Source organism: Narcine bancroftii, chromosome 4, assembly GCF_036971445.1.
Source record: "Narcine bancroftii isolate sNarBan1 chromosome 4, sNarBan1.hap1, whole genome shotgun sequence".
Lineage (NCBI taxonomy): Eukaryota > Metazoa > Chordata > Chondrichthyes > Torpediniformes > Narcinidae > Narcine > Narcine bancroftii.
This window is the reverse complement of record NC_091472.1, coordinates 24,027,017-24,043,950: the sequence shown is the minus strand read 5'-3', so window position 1 is coordinate 24,043,950 and position 16,934 is coordinate 24,027,017. Positions and strand designations below refer to the sequence as shown.

Below are 16,934 nucleotides of genomic sequence, written 5' to 3'. Positions count from 1 at the left end.
TGGTTTGGCACCCTTGCCAGTCAGGGCACTAAGTGCAAGAGTTGGGATGTCCTTGTTACCACTTTACACAACGTGGGTGAGAACATACTTAGAGTTTTGGTCACCCACCTACAGGAAGGATGTTATTAAGCTGGAGAGAATGCAGAAAAGCTTCACAAGGATATTACTGGGTCTGGAGGGCTTGAATTATATGGAGAGACTGGGCAAACTGGGATTTTTTTCCTGTGGAGTGTTGCAGGCTGAGTGGTTGACCACCATCATCTTGGGCCGTCCCTTCACGAGCGAAGATGAACATGGTGCCTTGTAGCTCTTCTGCCCTCACAGATCTTTTTGTAGCTGTTGGTGCATTGTGATATGCCACTGCAAATCGCGGAACACCAGGCAGTGCAATTTTTTATTTTTGCAAGGCCCTCCCAGACATTATGGTTGACATGGAATGACTGGAGATCGCACTTGATTACGTCTTTAGCGAAGACATGGGCAGCTAACAAGGCAGGGAGATCTGGTAGCCCACCGTAGAGGACATCTTTGGGAAGTCGGCCATCCTCCATACGGACAATGTGGCCAGCCCACCACAGGCGGCAAGCACGAATGATTGAGTAGAGGTCTGTACTTCCAGTCTTCTCCAGGACTTGGATATTGCGCCATGAGTAGCCGAGGATGGATCTGAGGCAGCGGAAATGGAATGCGTTAAGGCGGTGTTCTTGCTTTCTGTATGTGACCCAGGATTCACAGCCTCTATAAGGTCCTGGTGTGACCTTATAGAGGTTGTAACAGCACTGATTTACCACAGCTTACAAACAAATAAAACATACCCTCACTCGTTTCTTTCAGCATAGCATGAAGTCGACTTTCTTTTTTATTATTCACTAGACACAATGTTGCATTCTTCAGCTCCCCAAACACCACCCACCCAAACTCCTCTGACCTTCTCAATGGCTCACTGCCACATGGGTGATCCCGATGGTCTCACTCCTCCTCCTGCGTCTGAGATTCGTCATCCATATACTGATGCTTAACACGGCCTGCGCACACATGCTATTACCCCCGCACATCGCATGCATCGCTTACGCCATCAGCGGGGGCCGGAACCCCTCCTGCCGAAGGTAAGCACGCGACCGTGACAAGGTATGCAAGATCAAGAAAGAAGGACTCAGGCCCAAAATTTCAGTTATACATATTTACCTCCTACGGATGCGGAGCTCCTCCAGCATTTCTCTGCTTTTACTACAATCACAGCATCTACAGACTTCTGTGTTTCACACAGTTCAAAACATCGTGCACAAGAGCTTGGCTGGTGGGGTTTTCAGTCTATTTGATGAGAATCAGGTCTTTCAAAGTGAAGGAACACTTGACTGTGTGAACTTACAGATGGTTCAGAAGATAATAGAAATATAGAATCTAGGTGTAGGAGTAGGCCATTTGGCCCTTCCAGCCTACACCACCATTCATTTTGGTCATGGCTGATCATCCACTCAGTACCCTGTTCCAGCTCTCTCTCCATACCCCCTGATCCCCCTAGTCACAAGTACTAAATCTAACTCTCTCTTAAATATAGCTATGGAACCGGCCTCAATCACTTCCTATGGCAGAGAATTCCATAAATTCACCACCCTCTGAGTGAAAAAATTCTTCCTCATCTCAGTCCTAAAGGACTTCCCCTTTATCCTTAAACTGCAACCCCTGGTTCTAGACTTGCTCAACATTGGGAACAATCTTCCTGCATCTAGCCTGTCAAATCCCTTAAGAATTTTGAACGTTTCTATTAAATCTCCTCTTAATCGTCTAAAGTCCAGCGAGTACAAGCCCAGTTGTTCTAGCCTCTCTTCATATGCAAGACCTGCCATCCCTGGTATCGATCTGGTCAACCTTTTCTGCACTCTCTCCATGGCAATGATGTCCTTCCTCAGATAAGGAGACCAAAACTGAACACAATACTCCAGGTGAGGTCTCACCAAGGCCCTATACAACTGCATCAATACCTCTCAGCTCCTGTACTCGAATCCTCTTGATATGAACGCCAACATACCATTCGCCTTTTTTACTGCTTGCTGCACCTGTATACCCACTTTTAATGACTGATGCACAGCGACACCCAGGTCTCTTTGCATCTCCCCTTTTCCTAATTGGATACCATTGAGATCGTACTCAGCCCTCCCATTCTTTCCTCCAAAGTGGATAACCACACACTTATCCACATTATATTGCATCTGCCATGCATTTGCCCACTCACCCAACCTGTCCAAGTCATCCTGCACACTCTTAACAGCCTCTACACAGCTTACAATGCCACCCAGCTTCGTGTCGTCTGCAAACTTGGAAATGCTGTTATCTATTTCCTCATCTAAATCATTAATATATATCGTAAATAACTGGGGTCCAAGCATTGAGCCTTGAGGTACCCCACTAGTAACTGACTGCCATTCCAAAAAGTACCTGTTTATTCCCACTCTTTGCTTCCTATCTGTCAATTAATTCACTATCCACCTCAATACCATATCCCCTATACCGTGTGCCTTAAGTTTGTATAGTAATCTCCTGTGTGGGACCTTATCAAAAGCCTTCTGAAAATCCAAGTAAACCACATCCACTGGTTCTCCCCTATCCACTCTACTAGTTACATCCTCAAAAAATTCAGTAAGATTAGTCAGACACGATTTTCCCTTCATAAAACCACGCTGGCTCTGACCAATGAATTCACCACTTTCCAGATGTGCCGCCATCACATCTTTAATAACATTTTCCCCACTAATAAATGTTTCAGCAGCTGGTGTACATTGTAACGCCCAGCGGACTCAGGGTTTTCATTAAGGTTCCCTCAACAAAGCCTCACGCGAGTTCATAAAACGCACTAAAAATTGAATTCCTTGATTCCTGCGGCTCGTAAACAGCCCAACAAAACAAACATTGGGGTTATTTCCTGCTCATTTGAAATTCTGAGGGCCATGATGTGGTAGTATTGTGGTTAGAACATTACTGCACAGTACAGGCCCTTCAGCCCATGATGTTGTGCCAACCTATGTAAACCTACTCCACAATAATCTAATCCTTCCCTACCTCACCCCCTCTATCTTCCTTACACCCATATCTGAGTCTTCTGAATGCCCCTGTAGTGCCAGCCTCCACCCCCCAACCCCAGCAATGCATTTCCAGACACCCACCTCTCTCTGCGTAAAGAACTTACCTCTGATGCCTCCCCTACTCACCTTAAACAGATGTTAGCTATTGTCACGCCAGGAAAAAGTTTACTGGACATGTACTCTGAGATCTTGCCTATTGGCCTGGAGGTGCGAGTCTAAATTCTGATATGAAATCCGACAAGTTTGAATGGTTAAATAAATCTTATAAAGCTGGCATCATTAAAAGGAACCTGAAAGCTACTGGAAGCCAGCCATTCTTGACTGGCCTAGATATGGGTCCAGATGCACCACTGCAGTTTATTTCAACAAGAGGACAAGGAATGTAAATTTCCTTCTGTTAGCTCACATTTTCCGTTCATCCATTTGCACTGAATGAATCAGCTATGTACAGGTGCTCTGTGCCAGCTTGCCTTTCATCTCTGATGATGGGTAGTGCTGTGGATGAACTTCCATGTCAGTGGAGCATTTGTTTTGAACTGAAGCTGAAAGCAAAGTCAAATGGCCACAATAAAAAAAAATTGCAGAGCTACCAGGAGCTCAGTAGGATGGTTGGGAGATGAAGGGGAAATCTGGATTAAGTGGTGTGAGAATGCAATTCACTCACCACTACCCTCTGATATCTTTCCCAACAGAGACCTTTTATCATAATTTAAATTATTCCTTGTTAGTTTAATTGGTGTTGAGTTGCTATTTTGCAACTTTCTTCCAGTTCCCCTCTGGACATGAGAAGGTAGTTTATCATGAAAAATGTATAATGAGCATGAAACTCAATATATTAGCAACAATATGGAACAGACTAATAGAAAATGAATCTTTATCACTGATTTATCTAAAGTTGCAATGTTCTTTTTCTAGAGATTGACGAGTGTTCAGTTAACCCTCGAATCTGTGGACCAGGACAGTGCATCAATCTTCCAGAGAGTTACACATGTAACTGCGATCCTGGCTACCACCTCGACTCCTTGCAAACAGCATGCATTGGTAAGAATCAACGGCCCAGATCTTTCTCTTTGGGTGTCATTATATCGAGCGACTGTTGGCACACTAGAAACCGAAATGAAATAGTGCTGCTTTCATGTGGTGTTTTGTGGCTAGCTCATCAGTTAAGTAATTTAAGATCCCCAGTTACCTTGGATGCACACAAATGCTACCTTGCTGTTTCTGTGGTGCGCTCTTTCTGGTTCTGCCTGGGGCTTTGGAAGTAGGAGATGGGTGTTTAACAGAGGCCAGACTCTGCAGATCAGATACTTGACTTGAATTCAGGGCTGAGGTGATTTATCCTGCTAATGAATATGGTCTGGTTTTAACAGATATGGATGAATGTGTCCAGGATCCACGGCTCTGCTCCAATGGGCACTGCAAGAACACCGAAGGGAGTTTTCAATGCATCTGTCACCAAGGTTTTACATCGGATGGTGGGACACAATGCATAGGTAATGCCGCACATTTCATTAGCAGGATCTAATGTGATGGCCACGGGGATGCTAGTTTAAAAGATTCAAAACCTCAAACTTCTGCAAGTCGTTTGCCAGTGTCCTAATTGTAAGGCAATTCACTGAGGAAGAATTGGACATAATATTGCCTCCCCCAACCCGCCTTCTCCAGTCCCCCTGCCACCCAATGTATTTCCCACTCCCTGACCATTATGTTCAACAGAAATCTCCTTTATAGGGATGGTGGACAGGCTTGTGTCATTCTGCCAAAGACGAGAGAGAGAGAGAGAGAAAGAGAATTGTAGGACATCCCAGATTTCTCTTTTGAGAATTGTCATTTTTCATTTAGTTGCTAATTTCACTGCCGTGATAATGTTAACATTTCTCGAAGTAAATCCAACACCAGCCCAGTTCCTCTCCAGAGATTTGCAAATAAAACACGAGTGGAGAGATTTACTCTTGAGCAAGAATGTAGAAATGTCTACTCTACTTAGTAGAGGTCTGAGTTCCAATGTTCACAGTTTTTAACCACACTAACTAATACATTGGTATTAAACCCTTCAGCTCTTTGCTTTTACCCAGTTGTTAACCTGTCTATTTTAAAGGAGCTGTCGACAGCTTTGAATTTAAATTGCACTTGCTATTGAAGTTAAACCCCTTGATGTGGTCAGATACCCCAATATGACAGCAGAAACTGGTCCTGACAGAAAAGGGTCTAATAAACTATAATTGTAATATTTGGTTGTTTAGAGTAAATACTACTGTTTTGGTCATGAATGATGCAAGTGAAATCTTAGACCTGTATGTAACTCTAGCTGTGTGTGTAGTTAAATTGATGTAGATTCCTGGATGTCATGGAGTGCTGGATTTACGTACAGCGTTTACCCTAATGTAAGAAGCATGCTTGAGGAAGGCAGTAATAAACTTAAGTTTATAAACAGGAAGGTGAAATGAGCAAACACACGGTAGATGAAATTTATCAAAGAAAGGCGTAACGCTAAATATTTTGGATAGAATTTCAAAGAGAATGCAGGAATAGAGATAAACAGTGTAGCGCGATCAATAACCACAAGCAGTTTCGGAGCGAGTGATTAAAGGCTTTAATAACCTTCCTGTCCGTCCAGGTACTGTACTTGGGCATATCGGGGGTTCACATTGCAGGACGCGCACTTCCTTGACCAGCAGGCCTGCCTTGTGGGCCGTAACGTGTCTACGGAGTAGCACCAGCCCTGGGGTCCTCAGCGTAGTTCCCAACGCTGACCTCCTAGGGAAGGAGAACGGTTTCTCATGTGGGGTGGCGTTCGTAGTACTACTGAGTGGGATCCCGGTGGTGTGTAGCACCTCTTGCTACTGGGATATGGGCATCCCTCTTGATGTGAGAACCAAGAGAACTGCCCTCCAGATCGTGCCGTTCTCCCTTTCCACCTGGCCTTTCCCTCGGGGGTTGTATCTGGTGGTCCTGCTTGTGGCTATGCCCTTGGACCAGAAATTATTGCCGCAATTCCTCACTCATGAATGAGTACTCCTGATCAGGGTGAAGAGGTTGGTGAAGGTTTTAATGACCATGGGCATGGTCATGCCTGGGCAGGGAATGACGAATGGGAAGCATGAGTATTTGTCCATGATATTCAGGAAGAACACGTTCTGATTTGTGGAAGGAAGGGGGCCCTTGAAGTCCATACTGAGACATTCGAAGGGGCGACTGGCCTTGATAAGTTGAGCCTGTTCCGCACAGACTGAGCAATTACAGGTCAACTCCCTGATCTCCTCTACTAAATAGGGGAAGTTGCGGACCTTCACAAATTGGTAGAGCCCGGTTACCCCATGGTGGCAGAGGCTACTGTGGAGGACTTGTAGGCAATCTACCTGTGCTCTGGCGCAGGTTCCCCGAATGAGGCATCCGGTGGCTCAGTGAGTTTCCCAGGCCAGTACAAGATCTCATAGCTGGACAGTTCAATTCTCCACCTCATGATTTTGTCATTTTTGATCTCCTCCCCGCTGTTTATTGTTAAAAATAAATGTGACGGCTCTCTGGTTTGTCAGCAGAGTGAATGGTCTGCTGGCCAAATAGTGCCTCCAGTGGCACTCAGCCTCCACTATAGCCTGGACCTCCTTCTCAATGGCCAAGTGCTTAAGTTTGGGGCCTTGGAGGGTCCAGGAAAATAATGCCATGGGGCTGCCTGCTTGGTTCAGCATGGCAGCTAGGTTGAAATCAGAATCATCGCTCTCCACTTAGAAAGGGATGGATTCATCAATGGTGTGCATCACCACCTTGGCAATCTCATCCTTAATGGTCTCGAAGTCCTTCTGGGCCTCCGCTGATGGGAGAAACATAGTGATTTTCACCAGAGGGTGGACCTTTTCTGCATAATTGGGGAACGATTGGGCATAGTACGAGAAGGCACCTTTTCAAGGCCTTGAGGTTTTGGGGCAGTGGGAGTTCCAGAAGGGGGCACATGCACTCGGGGTTGGGGGCAATGATGCCATACTCCACCACATACCCCAGTATTGCCAGATGTGAAGTGCAGAACATGCACTTTTTCTCGTTGTATGTTAAGTTCAGGGCTTTAGTGGTGGCGAGGAACTTCTGCAGGTTCGCATCGTGTTCTTCCTGGTTATGCCCACAAATGGTGATGTTATCCAAATATGAATATGTGGCTTTTAATTTATTGTCATGTGGTTCATCTCCCTTTGGAACACAGACACTCAAATCATAAGGCCAAATGGGACCCATAGGAAATAGTAGAGGCAGCCGTTGGCCTTGGACGCCATGTACGGATGATCCTCTGGGCTGATTGGGATCTGGTGATATGCCGACTTGAGATTGATGGTAGAGAAGACCTAGTACAGGGTGATCTCGTTCACCAGGTTGGCTACGTGGGGGAGGGGGTAGGTGTCCAACAAGGTAAACCTGTTGATGATCTGGCTTCCCCCAACTCATAACCACCACCACTTGTGTCCTCCAGGGGCTGTTACTGGGGTCTATAATGCCCTCCGCTAGCAGTCGCCTTACTTCAGCTTTTATAAACGCTTGGTCCCCGGGACTCTATCGCCTACTTTAAGTGGTGACTTGTTTGCAGTTAGGGGTGATGCTCTGGTCCAGGGGAGGCAGAGGGACCTGGAGGGCGGCCAGACTACAGGTCGGGTGCCCTGGACGATGTTCCGGTGTCTAATTGGCCACGTTTGGAGAGGTAGGTGGATCATCCAGGAATTGATTGTTTCTGACAGTGAGGGGAGTATGCTCTTTAGTTGGCATTGGAAGTCCAGCCCTGGTATGACTGGTGCGCAGAGGTGGGGCATCTTGAGCAGTTTGAGTTTTTATACTTCGTACCCCACATGGTTAGGGTTACGGTGCAGCATCTGTGGATTTCCGTGGAGTGGAATTTAAATGCTAGAGCTACTTTACGCTTTGCAGGGGATACTGCAAGGGAGTAGCGTTGGACCATGCTCAGGTGCATAAAACTCTCTGTTCTCCCTGTATCGAATAGGCCGCCCATGGTGAGACCATTTATCTCTATGTCCATCATAGAGTGCTCCAGTTGGTGTGACCTGTTCTGCTCCAGCACGATGGAGGCCAGAGTTAGCACGTTGTCAGAGTTGCTGCTGCTGTAGTGTTGAGACAGCTGCCGCCATGATGGCTGCCCTGGTGATCCCAAAAATGGCCGCCCCCATGGATCACACACAGTCGAATCAGGAAGAGACACTGAACGTGACGTCATTCTGCGTCATCTTCCTCCTGTTCCCACCGTTCGGTTCTTAGCCGCCGGAAATGACGCCAGAAGTCGGCTGATCCAAGATGGTGATGCGGGTCATGGTCTGCACATGGTGCTGCTGAGGGGAGGTTTAGAACAGCATACTTGGCGTAGTGCCCCTTACTCCTGCAGTTTGAGCAGGTTGTGCTATGAGCTCGCAGTACTTCCTCGGGTGCACTGTACAGTGTAGTGAGACCACCTCCTGCACTACCGTGTTCCACCACAAACAGTTCTTTGAAGAACAGGGTAGAAATATGCTTTTGCTGAACATGCTTGGGATTCTGGACTTCGTTGATAGAAGTAGTGGACTTTTGGGAAGTTAAACCAGGCCAGAACTTGCACAGTTAATGGCTGGATACTAGGGTGTATTAACAAGGCTAGGGGGTAAAAATATATAGTTCCCCGAAGTGGCAACGGAGGGAAAGAGAGTGGTGAATAAGGCATGTTTGCCTTCACTGGATGAGGTATTGATTACATTCCGGTTGTGCAAATCATTGGTTAGGCCCCACTTGGCATGTTGTGTGTACGGTAATTCTGGTTGGCACGCTGTAGGAAGGATGTGAGAGAAAGGGTGCAAAAAAGATTCACAGGAATGTTGCCTATACTGGAATATTTGAGTTATGAGGAGTGATTGGATAGGCTGGGTCTGTTTCCTTGGAGCAAGGGAGGCTGTGAGATGTAAACGTTAATAACATCATGAAGGGCATAGACAGTGTAGATAGCCACACTCTTTTTCCCAGGGTATGGATCTAAACTGGAGAGCACAGATGAGAGAGGAAAGGTGATCCGATGGGGAAGTTTACAGACAGAGGGCAGTGAGTGTGTAGTACCAGCTGCCATAGGAAATGGTGGAGGCAGGGGCAATTTCAATATTTACAAGACATTTGGATAGATCTATGGATCAAAAAGATTTAGAGGACAAATGCAGACAAATAGAATTAGTGTAGGTTGTCATCTGGATCAGCATGGACATGTTGGGCTGAAGGGCCTGCTTCCATTTTGTATAACTCTAACATCGGACAATTTTTTTTTCAAATGATACGTGAATTCAACGGACCTAAAAATGTTCTGCAGCTGATTTTCATTTGTACTCAACATCTGAAGCCTCTCGTGTCAGTGTCCAACATTGATGGATTCCAGTTGCCCTGATACAGCATTTCTGTGGTCGCAATGTCCTGGTGAAACCTTTCGCCATGTTCATCACTGACTGCACCAAGATCAGACAGGAAGACGTCCACATGCGAATGCAGAAAATGAATTTTCAATGACATGCTGCTCTTCATAGTTTTGTCTGCTTGAAGTCGACTCAAAATATGACAAGAAATCCCAGAAATAGGTTATGTCTGAAAAATGTTATGTGATAGGAAAATTTTAAGGTGATTTTTGTGATCAGTTCCCCAAATACACTCAAAAAGTGTTCATGAAGCAAAATTTTCTTTGTCCAGTATAATCTGAGCACAGGATACCCTGCAAGGTGGGCATGAAGAACAATGCGGCTCAATGCGGCATTGATGATCAAGTTACTATCTCACAGTGCCCGAGACCATACCTCAGATGCTGTCTGCCCATTCTTCCTGTGACCACATGGATTTAATCGATGAGCTCCGGTTTCTCCCCATATTCCAGAGATATGTGACTTTGCAGACAAATTGGCCTATGGTATGAAGAGGAGGGCTTGTATCTATGGGACAGAATAGAAAATTGGGATTATTGCAGGATTAGTGTAAATGGGTGGTCAATGTGGACTGGTTGGGCCAAAGATCCTGCTTCTGTACTGAATATGATTCATGACTTCATCTATTCAATAAATGGACACTTTTAGAGTACTGTGTCCAATTCTGGTCAAGGAATGATATAAAGGTCCAAGAGAGAGAGAGAGAGAGAGAGTGTTGAAGGTAGCCTGGAGAACTAAGAATATGGCACTTGAAGTTTGAAAGATGCCCATCAAGGGTCTGAACATGTCATTAAAGAGCAGCTGTTTCCATTGGCGGCAGGGTTGAGAACCAGTGTCCGTAAATTTAAGGAGATTGGCAAAAGGGCCGGGGAAAACTGAGGAAAAACTTATTCATCCAGTGGGAGATCAAGCAGACTCTGTAATTATGTTTGAAAGGAAATCAAATAGGCCTTTAAACGAAATAGAAGTTGCAAGCAATGTTGAAAAAACTGCAGAACGGAGCTGAATAGATGGGCCAAATGAGCTCCTTCCTTGCTTCGATAACTCTGTGTTTCTTTGTGTTTGACTAGAGGTTGCCAGATATACGTGTGATATTATTCAACGATTTGCTGTCTAATTTCAAGATATCGATGAGTGCCTGAGACCTAATATCTGTGGAGAAGGCCATTGCATTAATGTTGAAGGCTCCTATAGATGCCAGTACTGCGACTCCGGGTACAGAATGAACAGCGGTCAGTGTGAAGGTGAGCCTATTTTCCGCTTTTGAAATGACCCTGTGTGACTGAATGGCTTTGAGTGCTTGCTTGTGCTACCGGACAGTCAGGCTGCAGGACAGAATGTATACTCATAGCTTTTGATTTCACATCATTTGGACACAGGATGGAATAGCAGGCAAAGGGTTTGATACAGAAAAGAAATAATCATTCCATCACACAAATGTCACAACAGTTACCTGTCTCTGGGTAACTACTTCTTGTCCCATGCTACTGCCCTGAAGCCAAGAGGGAGCAACTGAAAATCAATCCACGAATGTTATCTGGAAAAAAAAAACCCAAAGGCATGCTGGTCCATTATCCTGTGCCAGAATTGAAATAAGAGGCTCGAGGGTGGTATCGAGCTCAACGATTATGTGCCTCCATGTTTCCACCACCTTTTCTTTCCTCTCCTCTCAGCAAGCTACTTTCTCTTTGCGTCACTTGTCAGCTTTTTTTCTCTTCTACCCTTCCCACTTGTATTCTCCTACCTGCCGCGCCTTCCTCCCTCCTCTCCCCCCACCCCCCACCTTTTTGTTCAGGCACTTACCTGTGTTTGCTTATACCTGACGAAGTGCTCATGCTGCAGTGTCTCTCCAGCATGTGGTGTATTAACCTCGGACCCAGCAGCTGCTACTTAACTCCATGTCTGCGGCAGCTTCTGCCCCGAAGCTGAAGGAAGCACTGAGTTAGCGTCAACACAGCTGCACGCGACTGCCTAGGAAGAGAGGCCAAAAGTATTAGAAAGTCTTGCACTTCTATTGCACCTTGCACAAACATAGGAGGCCTGGAAATGTGACGGAGCCAACAGAGATGTGTAACGTAATGTGGAAAACGCAGCAAACGTCCACACAGCAAGTGTCATAAACAGTATTAATGAGCAGATGATGCATTATTCAGTCATGTTGGTTGAGCGATTAATGTCACGTTTTGAATGAACATCATTGGGGATCATGTGTGGCTGGAGTTGATGACAAGCAGGGACCTCCTTTTCATGGTCTCCTGTAACCATCATGCCCTTTAAGAAGGGAGCAGTGCTGGACTAGCAATCAAGGAAATAAGACATTGTCACCCTTTTCTGCAATTTATAAAACAGTGCAATTTGAAGTTGAACCATATTTAAATTGAGTTCCTTTGCTGTGTGATCTATTTAAATTTACAGACATCGATGAATGCCAGGATTCCAACAAATGTCCATCTGGAAGATGCATTAACAGCCCTGGCTCCTATGAGTGTGTTACTTGCCCAGAAGGCTACACAGGCAGAAATGGCCAGTGCATAGGTACGTAGTGTAGTCTGACTTCACACTGATTGTTCTGTACAGATTTTTCCAAGAAACATTCTGACTTGAAACTTTATACATGAGAAATCTTCATTCCTTTGAGCATTATCTGTTCAACTTTGGCTTCAGCAATCCTGCATTTGTGGGAGCTAGGATTACAAACCTGTTTCACTGAAGCACTGTCCCCTGTGAGAAAGACTGGATTGACTCCATGAAGCACATTTCCTTGATTAAGTAGACTGGACAAACCCTCAAGATATTGCCTTATAAATTATGTTGTCAATTGTCCATCATCTCAGCAAGGAAAGGTGTAGAATGGAGAAATATTTTCTTTGGTCACTTGACATTAATAGGTGCCATTTTTATTCAGCTTGGCCATTCAATTCCATTGACTTGGCAAAGAGTATGTTGGCAGGTTTAATGAAATAAAAACTAAAGATGCTTTATAAACACATGAAAGGAAAGAAAACATCAAAGAAAAGAGCTCGTTCGAGATCATAAAGTTAACTTGAGTGTGGAGCAGACAACAGGGGTAGAGTTCTAACTGTTATTTTTTTAATTGTTTTTGAGTTAAAAGATGAAATAGAAATTTAGCAGAAAGAATGTGATATGCATCAAACAGTTTCTGAAGGGGTAAATTTCAACATTCACTTGTAGCATTTTGTCAGGTGCTTTCCAAATGTTGTAAATCAACTTTAGCTAGGGAGGAAAACACCAAATAGAATGCTGTGCATTGGAAGAGGGACATCCAGACTGTCAACAAAACTGAATTAAGAACCTTGGAGTTCATGGTCATAGATCCCTGAAGGCTGAAGGATGGGTAGATAAGTTTAAAGGCACTTGAATGCCAGGCAGAATTAGCTGATGCCTCAAATACCAGAAGAGGGAGTTCATGCCAGAGATGTTTAAGACACGTGGTGGGCCACAGCTGGAGTGCCGTTTGTTGTTCTGGGAGGGAATGCTCAAGAAATAATTAGTGAGGCATTTCACTTAAAAGGAGAGACTAGCAAAGTTGCAGGGGAGGGAGATGTGGGAGTGCTTTATAATGACATTGAAGGGCTTCAATAAGTTCATGGGAAGGACTATTTCCTCAGCAGAAAGGGTGTTGATTTAAGATAAAGGTTTTAGGTGAAAGACGTTGCTACTCGAGATGCGGGGCTTGAGGCCATTTTGGATTGGTAGTGCCTTCTCCTTGTGTTGACTGACTACCTGGACCCTATGTCTCTTGCACCCACCTCCTGGTGATGGAAGTTGCTGACTCCCAGATTTTTCCAGGTCTCTCTCTGACAGCAAACTCTACGCTTGGCACCACCTATCGGAGGTGGAAGGGGGCCTTCAGGATCCAGCTGGTCTAAAAGGTTGTGTAGCGGGTTGCATTGAGACTCCAGCAATGGCCGCACTCACTGTGCAATGCTAAATGGCTGCCCTGTTCCACCTGTTTGCACAGCACTAGCCCTCACAGGCGGCCTCTCTACAATGATCTGCTGATTGAATGCCATGGGTGAGCCTGCAGAGGCAGTAATTGGTCCCAAGATCCCAGTAGAGCAGCACCCAGCTCAAGGTGAGCAGGGGTTCGTACCAGGTTTCCAGCGCAACAGCATTCTCTACCATACAATAGAGGTACTGTATTTTGATGGTTCCCTTGCCATTGATTCCATTGAGCACATCCATAGCACTACTCTCTGAAATATTAAGTGACTTGGTTCATTTGTTTAAAGTAGAAATATGACCATTAGGGTAGCGGTTAGTGCAACGTTATTACAGTGCCAGGCACCCAGGTTCAAATCCGGCACTGTCTGTAAAGAGGTCTCTCCCTCCCTGTGTGGGTTTGCTTCGTGTGCTGCAGTTTCCTCCCACCCTCCAAAACGTACGGAGGCTGTAGGTTAATTGGGTTTAATTGGGCGTCACAGCTCGTGGGCCTGTTACCCTGCTATATGTCTAAAAAAAAAGCACCTGTTTGTTATATCAGGAATACTAAATGTCTGCAGCCTGGTTTGGGACAGCGATTCACTCTCAGTAAAATGTTGAGCTTGATTCTACAGATAATAGCTGTGCCGCTTTCAATTCTTTGTACCTGCTCTTCATGTTCTGAGAACAGGCTTTAAAAGTAGATTTCAGAAAATAACCACACTCCTTGCTTGGATGACCTTGAACTTATTGAGAATTTATCAGTGAAACATTATAATGGACTTCAAGGAAAGAAGCAGAGATGTTGCAATCGTAGAGAGACAAATTGAAAGGGGTTAAATGTCTTTAAATCTGTGGATATTTAATGTTTAATTTACCAATGGAGCATTATCGATCTGAGATGCCAATTATGTTCTTCACTTCTCAGAAGCTGCGTGACCAGCTGGATATTTCCAACACTTACTGTTGTCATAATTTTAGACTTGTCTTGTGCAGTATTTTCCATTTATTTTCCCATCAGTAGCTCCACATCCATCATGTAATGAAAGAGCAATGTTACTTGGATTTATTTGATATTGCCATAGTTTTGCTTTCAGTAAATTCTTTCCTAGGTTTTGTGCTTACTTTAACACTGTGTCCAAGTGCTTAATCCCGGTGCTTTTGCTACTCATTTTAACAAGCACCATGTGCTGTTAAGTCTGGGGGTATTGGCGTATTTTGTTTCCCAGTGCAGTGAAATTATGTCTACGTACTTATATTTGCAAGAGAGTTATAGTGATGTGCCAACGGCAAGGTTTGACACCAATGTAAAAGCCTCCGTAGTTTATCATTTGAATGGGAAGCGATGACGAGAAAAGGACCATGTCAACTGGGCTCTGAAATCTTGGTTGGGGAACGCTGTCCCTGCTGCACAGCACGTGCGCCTGAGGCTATTTATTTATTCATGCAGCATATTGCATTGCTTTTTCTGAGGACTTTGTCTGTCAGACTGTGAATAGTTTCAGGATTAATGGTAAACGGATGTCCTGCTCTAGTGTGTCGGTTCCACGTCTGTGAATCGATGCTTTAACTACTTCTGGTTTTATGTCAAGTGCCGTCCAGTTGGAATTCAATATTGACCTTGGCGCACTTCTCTGCCTCACCATCCTCGACGGAAGCATGTACAGTACAGTCCTCATAGACCCACAGAATCTAGTACCACTCAATCACTGTTATTTAAAACAAAAGGTCTAATTCTGTCTCTAAGGTAGAATAATTGTTGCCATCTCTAATAGGGTGAACCTTTAGATGACAAGAAAAGGAGAACTCCCTTTGTATCTGAATGCTTTGTCCCCTTACACTCTTCTAATGAATGCTACTGTAAATTCACAATTCTGCTGGAACCAATTTAATTAGAAGCTTGCTTTTCATTTCTGGTATTAAACAATCTGTCCTTAAAATGGAACAGAGCAGTTCCAGATATGATTCTTTAAAAAAAAGAAATTGGGGAATTTATGCTTTTTCAGTGACTCAATGAGGAGCAAAATTTCTCAGTACAATTTTATAAGATAGAGTTCCCATTGGCCAAGAGTCTTCTCTGATCCACTGCCAAATGCTGCCCTCAGATATCAGGGCCCTCTCAATGTGTCATTATCATCTTGCCAATGTCTCCCTAGATAAAGGATACAAAGAGATGCTAGAGTTACTGGGAAGAGAGCATTGGAAAGAAGGGAGAGAGAGAGAGCAAGAAACAGAAGAGGGAGAGAGGGGATTTGAGGAGAGAAGAAAGGAAAAAGGAATGTGGGACAGTTCATCAGTACGAATGAGAGAAGAGAATGAGAGGGAGACAGCAGTTATGAATGCCAAGAAAATGTAGAGAGAGAAAGAGAGCATAGGATAGAAATTTAACCTTGGGTGTAAGTAATATTATATTCCATTCTGCTCAATATCAGAAACTCAGGAACTCAGCCGGTCTCGCAGCATCTATAGGAGCTAAAGATATATTAACGATGTTTTGGTCCTGAACCATTCTTCAAGGTATATCTGATATTTCAGTCCCTTATGTGGATGTTGCCAGACCTACTGAGTTCCTCCAGCCTTTCTGCCTTTTTACTACAACCACAGTGTGTGCAGATTTTTATGTTTCACTTAATATCAGAAGCAGAATGCAAACCTCATCTGTTACTAGCGTCAATAATGAGAACAAATTTCCACCCTGTGTTCTCCCATTTCCTCTGGGACTTGGATGTTCTGCTGCTATCAGATTCCTAAATGAACCAAAGACACTGCCTTACTGTGACTTTTCATGCACTATTTTTTATTTACTTTTGTAAGGTGGTTTATATGAACGTTCGCACTGTGACGCTGCCACAAAACGGAGAATTTTGTGACTTGTTCATGACAATGAATTCTGATTCATGTCGTAGCTAGTTGTACGATACATGATGAGAAGCTGGGAGCAAAGCATGAGCTGTTTAAAGTAGTCTACTCTGCAGGCACACATTTAGGCTGCAGTAATTATGAGGTATTTTGCGATCTGCTCATACATTTCTGAAATATAATTTCATTAACAGAGCGTGGTGTTTACATTTAGGGTGAATTCCAATGGGCATAATTCAGAAGCTTGGGATACAAATAGCAAAAAAATGCCATTCGTAAAAAGCCCATTCCAAGCATAATCCTTTTTGGTAAACCACTCAGGGCTCATCAGGACTCAACTGTATCTCTTTTCGGTTTCCTGTTACAAATAGAACATGTAGTCACAGGCTGGGTAGAATGCTATTTAAGACTAATCCAGACAGTCTTCTGTTAAATTGTGTGGCAGATGAGCGCTGCGGATGTTCTCTGATAAATGTGACAGCGCATTATAAAAGCCACAAAATTCCACGGGTTTATTCCTCTTTTGATTGTTCCTCATTTTCTGACTAGAAATGGCGGCAACCTGCTCAGCAGAGAAAATGGGCCCGGAATGGGTGGCACAGTTAGCTAGGATGTTCTCACAACGCTGGTACTG

The 16,934-nt window shown here is 44.4% G+C and overlaps 1 protein-coding gene across 6 annotated transcripts in view; it reads left to right on the top strand.

Annotated features, from left to right (window-relative positions):
- Positions 1-16,934, top strand: part of ltbp1 (latent transforming growth factor beta binding protein 1) — a 408,702-nt gene that overhangs the window by 236,050 nt on the left and 155,718 nt on the right. For all 6 annotated transcript variants that reach the window (XM_069930946.1, XM_069930944.1, XM_069930947.1 and 3 more), the window contains 4 exons: positions 3,996-4,121; positions 4,451-4,573; positions 10,624-10,743; positions 11,915-12,034. In XM_069930946.1, the coding sequence (XP_069787047.1) occupies positions 3,996-4,121; positions 4,451-4,573; positions 10,624-10,743; positions 11,915-12,034 (489 nt within the window). The remainder of the gene's footprint in view (positions 1-3,995; positions 4,122-4,450; positions 4,574-10,623; positions 10,744-11,914; positions 12,035-16,934) is intronic.